The 19,544-nt window shown below is 39.1% G+C and overlaps 3 protein-coding genes across 3 annotated transcripts in view; 1 reads left to right on the top strand and 2 right to left on the bottom strand.

Moving 5' to 3' along the window:
- The window catches only part of LOC148153752 (ADP-ribosylhydrolase ARH1-like), a 49,790-nt gene that overhangs the window by 5,124 nt on the left and 25,122 nt on the right, over positions 1-19,544 (top strand). The window lies entirely within an intron of this gene.
- On the bottom strand, positions 2,689-11,381 carry LOC148153755 (eukaryotic translation initiation factor 3 subunit C-like). Its single transcript, XM_088001031.1, has 18 exons — positions 11,378-11,381; positions 11,105-11,262; positions 10,148-10,278; positions 9,927-10,068; positions 9,173-9,276; positions 8,845-8,986; positions 8,577-8,702; positions 7,845-7,938; positions 7,558-7,745; positions 6,321-6,545; positions 6,050-6,241; positions 5,150-5,321; positions 4,901-5,060; positions 4,362-4,427; positions 3,775-3,862; positions 3,495-3,660; positions 3,148-3,189; positions 2,689-3,035 (listed from the first exon to the last, which is right to left on the bottom strand). Exons 1-18 carry the CDS (start codon positions 11,379-11,381, stop codon positions 2,956-2,958), a joined length of 2,280 nt encoding a protein of 759 aa, XP_087857157.1. The 3' UTR covers positions 2,689-2,955.
- On the bottom strand, positions 11,843-19,411 carry LOC106904148 (ADP-ribosylhydrolase ARH1). The gene is made up of 8 exons (XM_088016396.1): positions 19,304-19,411; positions 18,071-18,191; positions 16,874-16,982; positions 15,952-16,050; positions 15,775-15,880; positions 14,852-15,118; positions 13,785-13,999; positions 11,843-13,428 (listed from the first exon to the last, which is right to left on the bottom strand). Exons 1-8 carry the CDS (start codon positions 19,309-19,311, stop codon positions 13,280-13,282), a joined length of 1,074 nt encoding a protein of 357 aa, XP_087872522.1. The 5' UTR covers positions 19,312-19,411; the 3' UTR covers positions 11,843-13,279.

Below are 19,544 nucleotides of genomic sequence, written 5' to 3'. Positions count from 1 at the left end.
CGTTCTTGTCAAAATCTCCTCATTAAAACTTGTCTTACTGTTTGTCTTAATGCGTATTATGGTTGTATTTAGTGCATAAGCGATCAATGTATGCAGTTGTAATTATTTTCATAGGGGTTCTCAAGCATTTGCGGATTTTAACTATTCGTGGTCGGCTGTGCAGCGAATGCTGATCTGAGATAAAACAGGTCCACCTTGAAAGTGTTCAGTCATTGCGAAATCTAAAACTTGTCTCATCTGAACTTGCTATGACAAAAAAAGTGATCTATGTATTCATTTAATTTTCATTTAGAAGTCAAAATCTTCATTAATTCAGACGTTTTCACAGCAGAGTGAGAATTAAACCCGTAACATTTTACGACTTCTTGTGGCAACAGTTATAACGGCTGCCTGGATGTGATGCTGGAAGCCATAGCACAGAAACCGGACCGCTACAGGATCATCGTGGCCACTCACAATGAGGAGTCTGTGAGACGAGCTGCTAAAAGGTAAGGACATAAAAATACGGAAGGAAAAGGTTTGAAGGAGAGAATGAAGGATCATCACCATTAGCACACAGAAGTCACTCTTCTGTTTAAGCAGAAACACATAAAAGCTTTAGAAGGCATTGTTTGACGTGGAGTTAAATGAGCTTTAAAGGAATAAATCGATATTTAAGTTCAATCGAACATCGTGATGAAGGCTAGATATATTAAAGGGGATCCAATATGCAAATTTCACATTTTGCACGTTTTTGTACTTTCTTTTAAGTCTCAACTGCTTCTAAAACCAGCCCAACTGCTTAAAAAACACTAAACAGACGTGTTTGGTGTGTGTCACATTCGCTGCTTCAAAAAATAACAATCGACTAGCATTGTACTGTCACCTAGCAACCCAAGCTGAGGTCCAGCATGTTTGGTCAGCTGGTTTTACTGCTGTATGCACTGTACAATGGCTTCTAGAAAAGACAAGTGTTTTGTTGTTGTCTTACCATCCAGAAACCACTTCCTGTAGTCTTGTTTATTGTACAGGATGCTCCGGTTCTGCTTTTCAAAGATGCATAGTTGTATATTTACGGATCTGTCTGCAGCCACTTTTATGTGAGAGTGTAAAGTGTTGATTTGGGGGGTGAATCCAGCAGCAGCTCATTCTGAAAGGAGCTCAAAAGAGGCAGAACTGAGCAGACTAAAATCTAATCTAATAATTCTGTGCAAAAACATAACGAACATGTTCTCTATAGACCATAGACCTGCCCTAACCTGTTCAAGGAAGCATAATACTTAAGATCTTTAAACATTCGTAGGTTCAAATATGCTGGAATAACTCCCAGGTTGTGGCGGAGTATCCTGATCTTTTCTCATGACTGTAAAGGACAGGAATATTTAAAGTTTGAGTGTTTAAAATGAACATTTGTACTTTAGGATGGAGGAGTGGGGGATAGAAAAAGATGGAGGCTCGGTGTGTTTCGGCCAGCTACTGGGGATGTGTGATCACGTCTCCCTGACACTGGGTGAGATTAACTCGTATTTCCTTCATGTTGTACAGAAGAGCATCACTAACGTTGACTAATGTTTTTTCTTTTGGCCAGCAAAGGAAGGTTATCCTGTCTACAAGTCGGTTCCGTACGGCTCAGTGGACGACACTCTCCCCTACCTGGTGCGCCGGGCCCAGGAGAACCGGACCGTGCTGCAGGGCATTCGCAAAGAAAGAGACCTGCTGAGGCAGGAGCTCAGACACAGAATGAGGAGGAGCATGAGGGGTGGCAGCTAATGACGAATAACCAACAGACTGAAAATAAATCAGGAAACTGGTGTAAACGCTGCTGCTACCGAGCCATTCAAACAAGAAAAACTTGTCTGTTAAGAACCTTCCAGCTTATTTCCATTAATGTAGATGTTTGTGCTTTGCTTAGTGTAGTTGTTTTTATTAAAATGTATTTTATTGCTCCCATCACTTTCAAACTATTAACATACGTATAGGTAATATAAACTTCAGGTAGAATCTGAGGAAGTGAAACAAAATATCTTAGGAAAAAAACCGTAAAACTTCAAAACTTATACAAAGATAACAGCATTTGGTCTAACGGCAATCAGGCACATTCATAGATATATCTGAATTGCCATTGAGTGTCGAATCCTAAATCGACGTCGCCGCCATCTTGGATATGGGAGACAACGATGAAATGGCTTATTCTCCTGGATAAATTACTTGTGAATTTTATGTAATTCTAAATAAATCCCGTGTTTTTACACGTTACATCCCACAGCGTTCTGCACTGTCTCCACTTTTTGTCGTTATGTATGTGAACAATTTATTTCAATGGATGCTGACCTTTTATTCTTGGTCACAGTAAAAGCAGAAGTTACCGCAGGCACGTTGACGAATGTTAAGTTACAAAGCTAGCATATATGTTTACAGCTGAATGCATAAAAAACTGACAGCGTATTTAAATTTTGTTAGCCTAATAGCACAATTGTCCAAGTCCTATTTCTAGAAAACAGGACTTAGGCTTAGCTAAAAGGACTTAGCAATTATGCTAATGGACTCAAAAGTTAACCTCAAACTGTAAATTTGTACTTAAGCTCCTGCTCTCAAACCGATACTCTGTGTATATCCATGTTTTAGCTGTAAGTTGGTTTGGTTCATCAAGTAAATGTACCCAGTTTTTTTTTGTTTGCCTTTCTGAATAAACCAACTCAATACACAGTGTTTATTTTTTTCCTTTATTACTGTTTTCCTAAGTAAATAATAGTTAACATGTTCTAATTGACCACGCTGCTTTGCTACAGAGCAGAAAATCTTCAGGGTTCGGTACTGAACGGTGGTATTGTTGAGATATTTCATAGATTTAATGAAGCAAGTTTCAGCAGATTCAGGATAAACTGAAACCATTTTTCCATTGGTGGTTGTTGGTGTGGAATGAAAATAACTCCAGGTAGAAAAAGTGACAAATAAATCCCAGCACAATTTCTAAGTTCAGTAGTTGCTCTGGTTTTGATTCCTGTAGCCTCCTCGCTGGTAGCCGCCCTGCTTCTGCTGGTAGCCGCCTTTCTGATCTGTTAAAAGGTCAAAATTTAAAAATTACAATCAGCATTTAACTAAATATAAAGAGAAAACCAGCTGCATTATTCAAAATATATGCAGGGAGGAGCAGGCAACATAACATACCTCTCTGGTATGGCTGCTTCTGCTGATATCCGCCTTTCTGATCTGAAAATCCAAAGCAAAGCAAAACTATTTTTTCTGAAGGCATTTACAGATGATATCTGCATAGAAATCAGACTGGTATGTTTCATTAAAATATTTATTATAAATTAAAATCTAAAGTTAAAAGAATCCTAAAACAGGAAACTAAATAAAAACTCCTTTGAAGTTAACTTCCATCTGGGAGTTCAAACATCATCTGGTTTTTCCAGATCTTTCTCAGTCTAAGACAATTCTTCCATATCAGATCAGAATTTGTCCCATTTTATTAAAAATAACAGGATTAAATCCACGTTTCCCATCCTGCTCACCCCTGTTGAAGTATCCTCCGTAGACGCCCTGCTTCAGGTCGAAGATTCGCTCGTTGTTCTCCACCAGGCTGCCCAGTTTCTCCGCCAGCTGCAGAGCCATGTTCTGCAGGGAGGTGGGCTCTGTGCGGTGCATCACCACCGTCTGCGTGGGCTGGTCCAGCGACGCCTGTGGAGGTCGGTGCAAAAAGCTCTTAACGCCTTTAACAATTAACTAACAGTTGGAATTCATTGGTTCAATACTAAGATTTTTTTTAATGCTAATAGGAAGACTAAAACGAACCATCAGTTCCTCATTGATGATCATTTTGCTGATAATGCTGTGAACGGTTGGGATCTCCAGTTCAAACATCTCTGACAGAGTCTCCATGCTGCAGATCACAGACAGAAACAAAAATAAGCATTTGTTCTTTTTTTTGCAGATCTAAATGTCTTCTAATATATTCTAGATGTCAGTTTGCAGATTTTATGGAGCAAATTAATCAGATTGCTTCCACAGACTAAACACAGAATTGTCCTTTTCTTCTCCATTTTTCTGAGCTCCTCTGAAAAAATTTAATAAAAATCCCAGATATTTTTCATATCAAATCCAACTTTAAGCAATTTTTTCTTGCTTTCCTTTCTAGAAGAAAAAAAAGTAAAACTGACAAAATATTTTTGGATTTCAGGATACAATAATTTTCGTTTAATTACGATAATATAGTCACAAAACGGTGGCTCTCGGCGCGCTGACATCACTCTGAGCCAAAACAAACCCCAAGGAGTGCAATGTTGGGAAAAAAATATCCAGATTTTCCAAAAATTTAACCATCAAAAACAAAATATTCGATAAATCAATACAGTTGGTTAATCTGTACACGTTGCGTTTACCTGATGGAGTCGTACACACTGCTGTAGGTGAACAGGTACGTCCTCAGGGATTCCTCCTGGATCTTCCTGTAAAGGGTTTTAACAACATTAGGTGGAAAATTGGAGCCGTCATTCCATTAAAAGCATTTAATCAGATTAATCACATGATTTATCAATATGTCTGACGTAAGCTTGAAATGTAAATATGCACAGAGTTGTGGTTCTTGCAGGAGCAGGGCCCTTGGCAAGCCCTTCCTCCTGCTGCTCTTCAACCAATTAAAGTGCAGGAAATTATCTGATTTGTTTTTGAAGCAGAAGGCAGGTGATGTCATCAACAGAAACAAAGGGAAACTTATCCGGCTACACATTCATACAAATGGCAGCAAACTTGTAGTTGGGACAACTGATAGATAAGATACAATTTATTTTAAAGATCCTGGTTGTGCCGCCCCTTTCTGATGTCACCCTGGGCATCTGCCCATATCAAAAACCACCACTGTGTGCATGTTTTCAGAAGATGTTTTACTGTGTGGAACCAGGGATCAGGAGGGCGGCGTTACCTGACGAGCATCTCTCTGACTCGCTGCGTCTCAGGAAACAGGTCCCACACTTTACTGTTCATCTTCTCATTGATGATGAACGAGTGGCAGGTGCGCCAGTCGCCCATCTTCATGGCCTTGCTGGCTGCCACCACGTGTTCCCTCATGCTCTCCGGAGGTCCTGGGGGTCAGAAAGGTTAAAGTTCATCGTCTCTGCTTCCACAGTGAGGTGAATCCCTGACAGAGGGAGTTCGGGGTATTGCTTCGTACCCAGCAGCGGCTGCCTCTCTCCCACTCGGAGCTGGTGGTGGAACTGCTTGCTGATCATCCTGCGCCGGGCGTCGAACTCGTGGGCCGCCATGTAGGGGATTTCCAGCAACATGGCCGACACCAGGTACACACACTCCAGCAGCTCCAGGTTGATGTGCATGTGGAAAGGAACCTGCAACCAAAAGGTGCCATCTTGGAGTCACATCATTGCAAAAAACACAAATATCACCAAGAAGGTTTCTAGTGCAAATATCTTAGTGCACTTAAAATAAGACAAAACTGACTTAGAAGTAACTTTTCAGCAAATTATAGGAGCTTGTTTTACGTCAATAATTCCTTAATATTCATGAAAAAAAGTACTAGTTCCACTGGCAGATTATTTCACTTGTAACATGGAAAAATATATTGTTTTAAGTGAAATAATCTACCAGAACATTAACAAATTGAAGAAAGCTAATAAAAAGAAATGACCTTTTGTGAAGCACTGACTGGGTTTCTGTAGGGAAATCTGTGTGGATGTGTCGTCACAGCCAGAAGTGACTGGATTCTTTCATGAGTTCATAATTATAATTTTAAGACATTGTTTACATCCAGATTTACTGGATCTGTCTTTTTCTGGTGCAAAATAATGACCCAAATCTCACATTAAAGACATTCGACACGACTGTTCAGACTGCAGACGATTTGTTGCATATGTATCCGATTTAGTGCCACCGATCTGATGCTTTGGTCGTTTAGATTGCCATTAAAGATAAAAGGTATTTTGTTTACATTTGTCTGCTGTGTGAAAGTAGCCTAAGGTTCTTTTCACACCTGATAGTCCGGTAGACTCGGTTCGATTGACGACCAAAACTGCAACATTTGTTACATTTTCAGCTGCTGAAATTCCTCGTCTCTAACCTGTCTTCTCTTCTCGATCTTCTCCTGCTCAGCGTTCCTCTCCTGCATGTTCCTCATCAGCAGCCCTTGCCCCAGCAGCTCCTTGGCTCGGCCCGATGACTGGATGTCCAGCAGAGCGTTGTGGGCGTCTTTAATCATCCCCTGTCTGAAGGCGCAGATGCCCAGCTGGACCATGGTTCTGTTGTACAGGATCTTCAGGAAGAAAAACGGAACAAAAAGCCGATTATTCCTGTTCTCAGGCTGAGTTTCCGGTGGCCTTGAGGGGACCGACCTGCACGGGGGGGTCGGCGTGCTGGATGTTGTCCTGCAGGTGGCTCATGAGCATCAGGTCGCGGGCCTGGTACCAGCGCGAGTGCAGGGCGTGGTGGTAGATGTGGCACAGGATGGCGCAGGTCCGGATGCGGTCGGTGCGGTCCTTGGCGTAGATGAACTTGCAGAGGCGGTCCATGATGACGGCGCTGTCCTCGCCTTCGCTCTCCTCCTGGTCCTGCTCCGACTAAACACATAATTCAGAAAAACAAAAAGTTATTCTGCTCTGAGGGAGCCGCAGTTCTTCCCACGATATGCAGTAAATTGTCCCAGAACTTAATAAATTATGTTATTACTGTTTTGAGCCCATTTTCAAATAATATAAAGGTAATGGCACAATAATGCAAGTACTAGGCCTGTTGCAATTCACAGTAAATCACTTAATCGCAGGATAAATGAAAAACTCAATTTAAATTTGAATGGTTTCTTGTTTTTCTCTTTCTACCAAAAACTGGATGAAAAAAGTCTTCAGTCTGGTGCTTCTCACTCAACCAGACGTCTTTTGATGAACTTCACAGTTTAGTTTATTTGTTGTTTTGTTTATTTAAAGTTTTCCGGTTCAGTGTTAAATGTTCATTAGAATTTAAATGTAACTCTGAGAATGTGCTCTCGCTCTATTATACCACTACCATTATTGAAAACAGTTTAAAAACAACAATATTATCATTTAACTGGAAAAAGTAAAAGATGCACTAAAACAGGTAAACATAATTTATTACTTGAGAAATGAAAGTGTCTTAAAAACAACAATATCATAATTTATTGTAATTTCTGGGACATTTTATTGTTAAGCAAATGAAATATCACGAGTTCTAAGAGATCAACACATTTTAATTTCTAACAAACATTTAACAATGGAACTGGAAGAGATTTTAAATATTGTGACTTTCCTAAAATAATGCCCAGTTTTTGGTTTTTTTCCCCCAAAAGTGATTCTGGGGGAAGCAAAAAAGTAAATAAATAACTAACTTTGGAACTTAATTATGTTTAAAAGGTAACAATATCCCAAATAAATAAAACAACAAATAAAATTGATACTGAAGTCTGTAAACACAATTGTAATTTAAAAAGAGGCAAATAGAAGAAAAACAAATTAACGCAAATAGAAATGGTCAGGCTTTTTGAATTTATCCTGCGATTAATAGATTTACTGATTATTGGGGCAGCCCAGTTCTTCCCTCCACATGACCTTGCCTCACCTTGGTTTCTCCCTGCAGGCCGAGGCTGCGGCGGTGGGCTTTGTAGTCGAACTTGTAGTAGGTGTGCATGATTCTCCGCAGGTAGACGCGGCAGATCTCCTCTGTGGATCCTTTGTTCTCCAAGTAGGAGAGCAGCCGGTCGATGATGCCGCAAACCCGACCCTCATCTTTCAGGTTGTCCACGTACTCTGCACAAGCAGACGGAAAGAGAGAAACAGAAACGTGAATTTATGAAGGAAAACGTTTGTTTTTACAGACACAGCAGCAACACTAGTGGCGTTTTGTACCTTGTGAATGAGGGTCGGTGTTCTGCATGATCTTGGTGAACTCTTCGTCCATCCTCTCCACCAGCGTCAGGACACACCCGCGCACCCTGAAAGGCTGAAGGACACACACACACACACACACACACACACACACACAGGTTCATGGATTCGTCACACTGCAAACTAAAGAACTATTAAAGAAATTTAAGGTCTCACCAGTGACAGGAAGGAGGAAACAACAACAAAAAACTGTATTTCCATTACTAATCTGTGTTTATAATCCATCTAAGGTAAGAAAAAAATTCTCAATTGTTGTATTTTCATTAAATATTTAATTATTGAACAACAACAGACTCTGGTATTCTCTTCCAACCTTTGGGCGTAACTATGGAGTGCAGTAATTTGCTGACAGATTACGCAAATGGCTTGTTGTGGGGAAAAATAAATAAGAAAAAAATTATTTTGCATCAATACGAAAGGCTAATAGACTCGAACACAAAAACGAAGGACATTATAATTTTAGCACGTTTTACAATGCATGACATAGTTCCAGTTATAGTTTTCCCCCATTAATTACAGTTTTAATTATTTCCATTAGCAAAAATGTTTTCTCAATTTGTTATTTTGTTTATTTTAGTTAACTATAATAACCTGTTTTCTACTGGCATTAATATCCGGGTGTTGATCACACGACTCATAACACAAACTTGTCCTTTAAAACCGTTAAAACCTTAAATAAGGAGTTCAGGTCACCTGATCGGAGATGATCAGACTCTCGCTGTCCTCTGCGATGTTTTCCCCGATGAAGATGTCGTTGTGTTCAAACAGGATGTCCAGCAGCTCGTCGATGCAATCCAGGCATTTCTTCCACATGTCGGCCTGAAGAGCAACATGACCACAAAACAAAAACATCCTGAACCTCAAACTCACCGGAACGCTGGAAGAATCTGATCCATTTCGCCTCACAGGTCATTTTGAAATGTTTGGGTGACGTTAGATCGTTTAGAAAGCAGAGGCTCACCTTCATGAAGGCTGCCAGGTTGGGGTTGTAATCGTACAGAGAGGCGATGATGTTGAACTTGATCTTGACCAGGATGCCTTGGCCCAGATTATTCTCAGCAGCGATGACTGCCAGAGCGTGGAGCAGCTCGATCTGAGCAGCCCTGTCCGAGGAAAGAACGGCTCATCGTCATCGCTTTAAACAGACCGACGTTAATCTGAGCTGCTCGTCTGTTCAGCGGTTAGACGACATCGTAAATCTACTGGAACTCCAGTTAGTAGAAAATACAAACTGTGAAGGAGCTCAATCAGGTGGAAACTCTTGGTTTGTCACAGCTGTTTCCTCCTACCTGTCTGTTCCCTTTTTGCCTCTTGCTTGCAGGATCTCATTGAGTTTCTTCACCACCACAGGAACGTTGATCTCTGTGCCTTTGGCAAACATCTTTGGTTTCTCCTGGTGGACAGAAAACACCAGAACGACGTTAGCGTTACAGCTCAGTTATATTTGCTTTGTTTTAGAGACACGTCTCTTAAATGTGATCCATTATGCTTATGTTAGGATTAGTCTACGTTCATTACATTCTTTTTCACAAAATCAATCTTAGGTAATTAGATTTTAGTCTGGTCGGTGCTGCCCGTTTGAGCTCCTGTCACTTTAAATCCAGTTAAGCCGCTGCTGGCCACGCCCCAACTCAATGTTTACTCTCACACTTGAAAATGACTGCAAGCAGATGTGCAATTATACAACCGTGCATCTTTGAAAAGCATAAGTGGAGCCTCCTGCACAACCAGCAAGAATGCAGCAAGTGGTTTCTGGATGGTAAGACAACAACATAACTCTGGTTGTTCAGCGTAAAATCAGCTGACCAAACATGCTGGAGCTCAGCTTTGGTTGCTAAGTAACGAGTTATTCTCAGGTGTGGTTGCTAGGTAACGGCATAGTGCCTGCTGATTTGTTATGTAACATTACAGAGGTTTTTCAAATGGCTCATTTTCCAGACACCAAAAACACATTAACTTCCTGCCTAAAAATGTGCAGGATGTGCGTTTTGATTTTTTAAACCAAAATGGACGGATGAAAACGTGCAAAATGTGAATTTCTACCTTGACCAGAGGGACGCCTCCTTTAACCTTCTCCCAGCCGTCTTCATCTCCTTCGCCCTCCTGCAGATCCCCACCTCGCTCTTTCTTCTGCTTCTTCTTCTTCTCGCCCTTCTTGATGCCGGTTTTGTCGGCGCCGGCCACCCTGAGGACGGTAAACGTTCCCGTTAGCGACCCGTTTGGCTGCAGAGCGATTTGGGCCGACCGTCGGACTCCAGACTTACTTCTTGAGGAAAACAGTGGCCAGAGATTTGCTCTTCCCTTCCTCGTCATCCGAGCTCTCGCTGCCGCTCTCCTCGGTGTCGCCACCCCAGTCTTCATCATCGTCGTCTTCATCACTAGAAGTCGACTCGTCCTGTTGGGAGGAAAACTGACGTTCACATTTGCTGCAATTTGTTTGTAGACTTTTCTCAAAGGAAATTCAAGAACTTTTCAAACATTTTTAAAGTAAGTTTCAAACTTTCCTACTTTGGAGATAAAAGCAATACAAAGAAACCCCTAAAACCATTTCAATTACTCTTGTATGATGTCATTTATTACAGCTCTTAATGTCTTGTGATAGTATTCTATGTTGTAGGTAAACTGAAATAGAACAACATTTTATGTGTTGAAATGCATCTCACACTTCACTGGTTTGAGAACAAAACATTAATTTAACAATAAATCGCCTAATTTTAATAACATTTGTTAACATAAAATATTATCTAACCTTTATTTCAACTGATAAATAAGTCATTAGGAATAATACATGCTAATTACATTTAAATAATCCAAACAAATCATGTTAAGGTAAATTACATTAAAACATTATATAAAGAAAGTTACAAACAATCTCTAAAAAACGTTCTTGGTAACTTTTCTGGAATCAAGCAAACAGAAATCATTTTGGAAATTCTAACTGACCTAAAACAAGAAAAGTTTAGTCTGATTTAACTTCAGTCAGAAAAAACATGTCTGTGTTTTCTTATTAGGTACATGTAAATGTCTGGTTTCAACTGTAAATTACATTTTCCAAATTTAGGCTTTTAATCAAACCTCAGATTGACTTTATTGCCAAACTGTGCAGTTTGAGAATCAAGAACTTTCAAGGACTTTATACAGAAATCAACCTTGAAAACGCCAGATTAAAATCAAAACATTTTCAAGGATGTGAAGCGGTCAAACGGCTCGATGCCTCTCACCCCAGAGCCCTTGGCAGACTTGAGGAATTTGCTCGCCACCAAGCGGTGGCATAGATTTTTATACTGCCACCAAGCGGTAAAGGTTTTTATTAGTTTAGAACGAGGAAAGATAATCTCATCTTCACAGTGAACAGTTGGGTAGTAACTAGTTACATTTACTCAAATGAGTAACATTTGGGAAAATTTACTTTTAGGGGTATTATTACGTTGAGTTGGGTAGTTTTATTTTGAGGTATTGTATCGATACTCTTATCTGTAGTAAAATTTCTCTACCCATTATGACTTTCCTGAATGATAAACAAGCTTGTTTTAACCATAATTTCACCTGACACAAACACACACCTTTAGCTTATTTTTAAAGTTTGATATAAAGACAAACTGATTTGGAAAAATATTTATTTTTCCCGATTTTTATTTTGTAATTAATATAAATTATTTAAAAAATTTCCATATAGCTTTACATTTTGGTCTGTTTATGTAATTTCTAAACATTAAATAGTTGTTTAATCAGTTACTTGAGTAGCTGTTTACCAAATACTTTACTTTTGAGTAATTTCTTGTACAGCTACTTTTTACTTTTACTTGAGTAAAAGTATGTTGGAAGTAGTGCTACTCTTACTTTAATGTCATTTTTGGTACTCCTCCCATCTCTGGTTGCTGTAGTAATCTGCATTTAAGTGGGTGATAAGAAAAGAGAGTCTACTTTCAGCTTAGTGACAAAGAAGAAGTCAAGAAATATAAGGGAGTTGAATTCAGTTTATTTGCATAGAACAAAAATTCTTCCATCCTGTCAACACTTCACTGGTATTCATGTAGCTTTTATACATTCCCATCTTTCGTCCCTAAGAGCCAATATTGCAGTCATTCTGAAAGGTTTAGTCAATCCGACTGAAAGATATTTTTGCAGCCATTTGGCCGATGCAATAAAACAGTCAATTATCACTACAGGATAACAAGGTTCTTCGTGATTAATTCCCAGCTGTTTGAGTTTATATCAAGGCAAATGAAGATAATTTTGCCCCAGATACAGTGTTAGAGTGAATGCACAAGAGTTGGTCTAAAAGTCATGGGTGTCTCTCAGCATCGTAAAAAAATAAAGTTAGTATCAAAAAATCAGCAGCATCATTAAAACGACAAGAGCAGAAAGCAGCAACAGCATGTGAAAAAAGTGATAGTAACGGAGTGAAATTATAAAAAAAAATAATGTTAATTTTGAGGTAATTTCCATAGATTTAATTTCTAAGGTAAATTTTTGCTATAAATTATATCACTAATCTTAATTAGCTAGGAATAAACTTTCAATTGTTAATGTATCGTAGAGCTGAAAAAGTCAAAGTTTGTAGAACGAAACAAAATATAAAAAAATATATATTTTTAGGTGAATTACTTATTTGAAAGCATTTCTAAACTAAAAATAAACAGTGCAGATTAAGTATTTCTGGTCTTTGTGCAAGTTGCTAGAATTAAAGTGTTTATAGTTTCAGTTTTTAAACACAATCGGTCACTTCCTGACAATGGTTCATTACAGGCAGACTGAACTTTCAAGGGTCCCGGTTTACTAGGTCTCTAAGCTAATCTCCCCCCCCCACTGGATAATTCACTTTATACGCCCCAAACTCTCTATAAATTTGACCATCATGAGGCAAAACATAAATAAAATATAACATTTTTAAACCATATTTCAAACATTCATGCTGCAATCCTCTTCCTCGGTTTCTCAGGACAGCGAGGAGTGAAAACATCACGACAGTTTCTTAAATGGCACCATCAACATCCAAGTAAGCATTTCTGAAAATCTTTAATCTGTTTTTTCATTTCCCATCACAGCTCAGCGCCCTCTGGTGGAGCGATACGTTAACGCTGAGGAGATTCTGACTGAGTTGATCACAGATTAAGTGGTTCTGGTTTCTGCTTCAAACATCTGAACTCATTTATGAATCCAGAGGAAAATAAAACCAGTGGTGTGGGTTTTTTGTAGTGGTTATGACACATTTCTTCACATGTAGAAGCTTTGATTTATATAGTACATAACCTATACCTAATCATCCCCATGCAATCAGAGCATAATGCATTTACTATTTTTATATTGTATATATTTTTATAGACTTCAGATATCTACCACTTCAGAACTGATTTAAGGCACCAAAAATAGAGATAGAATAGAAACATGTGATTTTAGTGAGATAAAGCGTAAAGCTTCTTAGCGCAGTGCTCCAGACGATCCCGGTATTCCAGTTTGGAGTAGTTGCATTTAGGAACCCCTTTGGTGCCGTAGAGAAGACCCCAGCAGCAGCAGGCGATCACCGCTGTGCTGTCGTTGTCACCTGGACAAAACCACAAAGGTATAACGCCATAAAAAACATGTTTAAATCATCCTCATGTCTTCATGTGAAATAATGTAAAATCTGACAGTGTTAGAGGAAGAAACATGCAACAAAATTGGATGAATCAACCTCACTGATTCCAGATTCTACCAGTTTCAGCATGGCCAAAATCAGTTTTGTCCATGTTCAAACAGCCATTTGTGTCCAAGTCTCAAACCTCTGATCCCTGAGCTAATAAAGCAAAGAGTGAAACAATACTCTCTTGCAGAGGACTAAAGGTTTAAAATCTGTTTAATTGACTCCTTTAAAGCTGGTATTAATACACAAAAGAGACGTTTCTTGTTTGAACCTCTGACCTCCATGGAAAGCAGCTCTGTTCATCAGCTCCTCCCAGTCTGAACCGGCGCCCAGTAAGGCATCCAGTGCTATCATGGGAGCATCGTGGCCACAGGATCCACCCCAGCCAGACAGACTGAAGCTCTTATAGGCCTCATCCCTCTCAGCCACACCGTAGGGGTCGGGCCAGGTCACCGGCCCCTTTCCGTCAGAGATTCCCCGCAGATCCAGGTACCTGAGGTCAGAGGGAAAAGCTCACTGATCATGTTTACAACCCAGTTAAGAATCAATTATATTCAAACATGGGATGCAAATTATGGATTAATCTTATCTACTTCATAAGCAGCCATTTTGTCTTGTTTGCTCGAGTATCAAGTTCGACCATTTTTCCATAATGGCTCGATTTTTCATAATATACAGATTTTTTTAAAGAAGCATATCATTATAGATTAGCAATTTTGCCATCTTTATTCCATACTGACCGAATAAACAGAAAATTATTAAACTTAAACATATTTATAAAACGTAGCAAAACAAGAACCTCTTAGATTACTGAATAGAAAAATAAAAAGGTTAAAATTAAATATTTGAAACATTTAATGCCCCACAAAGTGAGACATTTTAATGACTTTTTCCATCACGATACAATTTTTCTGCCTAATACCTTAAGCTTTTCTGTCATTATACGCCTTAGCAGCAAAATAACTTTTTAATGAGACGTTGCGGCTGTCCCGTTGTGCAGCTCGGCTTAATAAGCGCCATTAAGGAGAAACTTGATTAGTTTGTCCGGTATTTATATTTCTAGACAACTTAAGGAGCCTGTCAATAGTTTATATTTCAGAAAAGAACTGAATAAAGTGCATTTTACATGCCACACCGGACTCTGTTCGGACCGTTTCTCTAATGTCCTAGTATGCCTCCGCCATCTTGTACCAGCTCCGCTTAAAGATGACCAGCGGCGCCCTCTGTTGGATGGCGGTAAAACTACAACACTGAGTCGTATGGAACGAGTTTTAATCTAATCGTAATTGAATCGAACATCAGCACAGCCTCATAACAATATAAAACTGAATTCAGCAGCTTGTACCGCTTCCAGTGCTTGGAGAAGGAGTCCCAATCCTTCAGATTCTCCTCCACAGCGAAGCCGCTGTCTGTAATAACCTTCTTGGCTATGGGACAGGCCTCTTCCAGCAGACCCACACCCCAGGATTCAAGCGGCCGCCGCTGGATGGCGTAGGAGGCGAAAAGCGCCGACGCAACGGATCCCAGGAAACCGATTGGGTGATGGTGAGTCATCCTACCCGTCTCCACGGCGACAAACACCAGAGAAGGAAGCTGGTCAGGGTTTGGATACCTGGAGGTAAAATAAAGCAGAATCGCGGTTTATTGGTGAGGATAGTCACGGATCTCAAAAGTGAACCTAAAAGTGTTTTGAAATCGCTCCAGTGTGACTTCAAAAACAAACTGGTTCTGTGATTCAACGACAGACACGCATCGTTTTTACACTTTTTCCACAGTAAAATTCAATCACTTTTCAAGCCTTTTCAAGACAAGTTTTAAACCTTTTCCAGCAGCATTTTGCATATTTTAGCAAATAGAAACAATTTTGGAAATTATAAATGACAAAACAGAGAGGTCTAATTTAATTTACACACAGAAAATAAATGTGTCTTCTTATTAGGTGTATGAACATATCTGGTTTCAACTGTATATTATGTTTTCCAAATGAAAGCTTTTAAACAAACATTTGTTTGCACTTTATTGTAAAACTGTGCAGTTTGAATATCAAACATTCAAAGACTTTATACAGAAATAATAATAAAAAAAAAACATCTAACAGGAATCCAAGCCTTTTCAAGGATAGCAAATTACTTTTCTTGTACAATTCAGCTTCCTGAAACCTGAAATATTTTGTCAAAACCAGACATCCACTTGCCTAATTATCCTGTGTTGGAAGACTTTAGATACACAAACTCTTTAAAGCCCAAAGGTCCCAGAGGTTTGCCTTACCTCAGGCCGATGCACATGGCCCTCATGGCCGCTCCACAGCCGGCACCCCGGCTGTTATACGGCACTCTGCAGCCCCCTTTCTGTCCAGGCTTCAGTCTGTCAACATCTAAGAGTATATTCACTTCTAAATATCTCTGCTACAAGTGGACATGATATAATTTAATGATTAAAACCTACTAGAAACGGTTGTATTTCCAGGAGCTCTTCCACTCATGTCTTTCATCCCCTTCACATAACAAAACGCCACTTCATCCAGAAGCTTCTCCTCGGTCTTTCCTGCACGGAACACAAACGTTTGCTCAATTTGAAGTCAGTAGAGGTGAACTATTATGCTTAGGATAGGTCTGTGAGCTATGCAAAACAGGTTCACTACATTTTTTACACAAAATCATTCTTAGATAATTTGATTTTAGTCTCCTCACTTCTGCCTATTTTAAGTTCCTTTCAAAAGGAGCTGATCTAATGCCTCTTGTCACTATACATCCAAAAAAGCTGATGCTGGTCACACTGCCAAACTCAATGTTTACATTTGCATGTGAAAATGGCTGCAAACAGATGTGCAGCCAACTGTGCATCCTTGAAAAGTAGAAGTAAAGCCTCCTACACAACCAACAAGAATGCAGCAAGTGGTTTCTAGATGGTAAGCCAACAACAAAACAATGGTCTTTTCCATCATACAGTGGTAAAACCAGCTAATCAAAGGTGCTGGAGCTCAGTTTAGGTTGCTAGGTGACGACTGGAACTCTGTGAGGGTTGCTAGGTAACGGTGCAGTGCACCTCAAATATGACATTCCATTCGGGAGATTTCTGAACTTGTTGCAACAAAAACAGCTGAGTATTTAAAAATAAAGTATAAATGCATTAAAAATGTAAATTTTGCATAGTAGGTTCCCTTTAAAAAAAATGTAATTATCTGGACACGAAGTCAATATTATCAGAGAAAAGTTCAATTTCCAGTATCCATTGTTCTGTTATACAGAGTTAATAGGACAGAAAATCAAGGCAAAAGTTAAATTAGATTTGGCTGGAGATCTAGAAGAAGGTGGGGTGCAGTCAGTCAGCAAAATAACATATTTGACTGGGTTTTCTGATAACTCGCCTGTTATCAGAGCTTCAGCTGTTGCAAGATGCAGAACTGTGTCGTCGCTCACCGGCCATCCAGGAAGCTGGACAGTGATTTTTTTCAACCCACCAAGCTCCTGCAGCTCCTAAAGATGAGGAAAAATAATCAAAAACACCTGTCATCTACTTCCTGAAGTATTTTATGATTCACTTGCCACAACTCAAAATTAAACTTGATGTATTTTTCTAAAATTCCCAGGTCTACATCCAGTCTGAATGTCAAGGTTTCTGGTTTGGGAACCTCAGGATCTCAGCTGTGCTTTTCATAAATCAAATCCTGACCATCCTCTTCATGAGACTGTCTTGGGAAAGCACAGCATTTTCAGTCAAAGGCTTCTTCAGATTCAGTGTAGTGCAGACCACTGCAGAGTTATAATTTAAATATAATTATAACTCTTTGAAGAACCTAAATTAATGAGTTACAACATTTAATTTCCTTTCAGGATTAATAAAGTATTTTTGAATTTTGAAGTGATGGAATTTTGTTGGCCATGAGTGCGAACATTTTCTAGAAAATTTTGGAGATTAATCTGAACATTTTAGAGTATTTCAAGCTAATTTTTGATTTTTGGAGTTCAGAAGTTTCTCTCTCCTTTTTAAAAAATATTTTCTGAAATGAATCTCAGAATTTTTAGTTTTTGGTGGAGATTTAGTCTTTTTTTTCTTATCTATAGTGACCCTAAAACCCCGTCGTGCACATCGCTCCTCAAACTCAACCATCCCCTTTCCTCCATCACGCTACATGTTTTCTGTATCCTCCGCTTTTCTGTCGTCACAACCTCGCCTTCGGAGCACATCAGTAATTTTTGAAGTTGGCGTTGCTTCGTCATGCAGATCGACTGAATGAGGCGATTAATGTGGTTACTTAAGGAGCTTGTCGGTGTTTATATTTAAAAACAGAACCGCATAAAGTACATATTCCCAAACTGAACAATCCTCCCGGTATGGCCGACATCTTTGATTCTGCATTAATGGCTCCGCTCAATTAAGGATGGCCAGCGGCGCCCTCTGCTGGATGGCGGCCAAACTACAACACTAAAAACTGGCGTAAGAGGTGCTAATAGTAATTTTGAAAGTAATTTTAACCTAATAGGCATTAATCCACAATTAACTGAAAGTAACATGCCATCCGTACCTAAAACCATTAGGCTGGTGGTTATAATAGTTCACTGACCTGGTGAATGTTTGGTCCAACATAATTAAACTCCCAGGTCCCGCCCCTGTAGCCCAGAGCATCACCGGCACCACTGAGCACCATGGCTGCCTTATAATGCTCCACTGTAACAGGTTCAAGTCTGCAGACACAAAAAGATTAAACACTCCAGGTTATATTTCAGGTGGGTTGCTGGACCATAAATGTGACTCGTGACACCAGAGGAGCACAATTATTCAGAACTGTTTCTTGTTTTATTTACAGATTCACACCAATGGTCAGTCTATGATTTATGAAAGCTTAAATTGATTTGTGAATCTTCAATAAAACTCGATAGAGGGCAATTCCCAAATCGGAAGCCAACTTCAGGTTCGTTTAGTGCAGTAGAGACTTGCCATCCCCACAAATTTTACATCCTCAAAATTATCCTCATAAAAAACTTTTTTTTGTCTGAAAGCCTTCAAATTAAATATTGATTCAGCAATATTTAATTTGAAGTCAATCTGACAGCAGTAGATATCCAAACAAATTGTCTTTGAGTAAAGGTACCAATACTTTGGCTTATTTTCACATAAGTAAAATTAAAAAGTAGTAGTGCAAGAAGTTAAAGTAAAATATAGAAAGAAACTGCTCAGGTAATAACTGTTTTACCTGATTTAATAATTAGAAATATCTTCAGACTGAAAAAGGTAGAAATGTGCTTGCAAATTGTCATTTGTTTTTCAAATAAATGTTTATTGAAATAAATTATTTATTTGAACAACGCAAATAATATAATTATGAAATAACTAAATGGCATTTGTACATAAAACTTCCAAGAGACAGTGGGACTATAAATACCTTTTTGGCGTGCTTTTGTTGACATTTTGTTTTTCACAGAGGAGCATTGAAACCCTTACCTCACCAGTTTCTAAATCCGCCGCTGGGTGAATTTATTCAATATTTTCTGCACTTCCAGTTTGGGGTTAAAATAAATCAGCCACAAGTTACAATAGGTTTCACTGCAACTGTTACACTTTTTACACCCTGACCCCTGAGGCGATTATTGCTCGTTGTTAAAGAAGAATCTTACGTTTTTAAAATTATTTTAGATGGACTAAATACAATATGATTGGTTTTAAACCACGCTTTATTTTGGATGCATTCACATCGGAAGATTATGTTAACTATTGCCCGACAATGGGGAGGTTAAGCCTTCAAGTACAAAAACATTTACTCCGCGGCCATATTTCCTCACTAATGTAAAACTCTTACCCGTCCATTGCCGAAAACGGTTCCTTAAAATGAGGGAAAGTCAGCACTTCTTCCTCCTCTATGCCGTTTCTTCTTCGACGTTTATTTTGGTGGTTCTCAACAATGTGGTGCATTACCGCCACCAACTGGTTAGGAGTACGGACCGGAATGATGCTTGAGCCAAACAAACGAAATAATTAAATAAAAATAAATACAATTGAACCCTCATAATTTAATGCAAGTACACTTTAGAAACTAAAAT

This window comes from Poecilia mexicana, unplaced genomic scaffold (genome assembly GCF_051168715.1).
Source record: "Poecilia mexicana isolate PSO_F unplaced genomic scaffold, ASM5116871v1 scaffold_19, whole genome shotgun sequence".
In the NCBI taxonomy this organism is placed as follows: Eukaryota; Metazoa; Chordata; class Actinopteri; order Cyprinodontiformes; family Poeciliidae; genus Poecilia; species Poecilia mexicana.
This window is presented reverse-complemented; position numbering and strand designations above follow the sequence as displayed.

Bases quoted from the DNA above. Each gene is read 5' to 3' on its own strand.
- LOC106904148 (XM_088016396.1), bottom strand. The intron at 15,119-15,774 runs GTAAGGCAAACC...TTTTACCTCCAG, and splicing joins GCCATGTGCATCGGCCTGAG to GTATCCAAACCCTGACCAGC. The intron at 13,429-13,784 runs GTCAGAGGTTCA...GGTTTTGTCCAG, and splicing joins CAGAGCTGCTTTCCATGGAG to GTGACAACGACAGCACAGCG.
- LOC148153755 (XM_088001031.1), bottom strand. The intron at 6,546-7,557 runs GTGAGGCAAGGT...TTATGTGTTTAG, and splicing joins GCCTGCAGGGAGAAACCAAG to TCGGAGCAGGACCAGGAGGA. The intron at 5,061-5,149 runs GTACGAAGCAAT...TCTGACCCCCAG, and splicing joins AGAGAGGCAGCCGCTGCTGG to GACCTCCGGAGAGCATGAGG.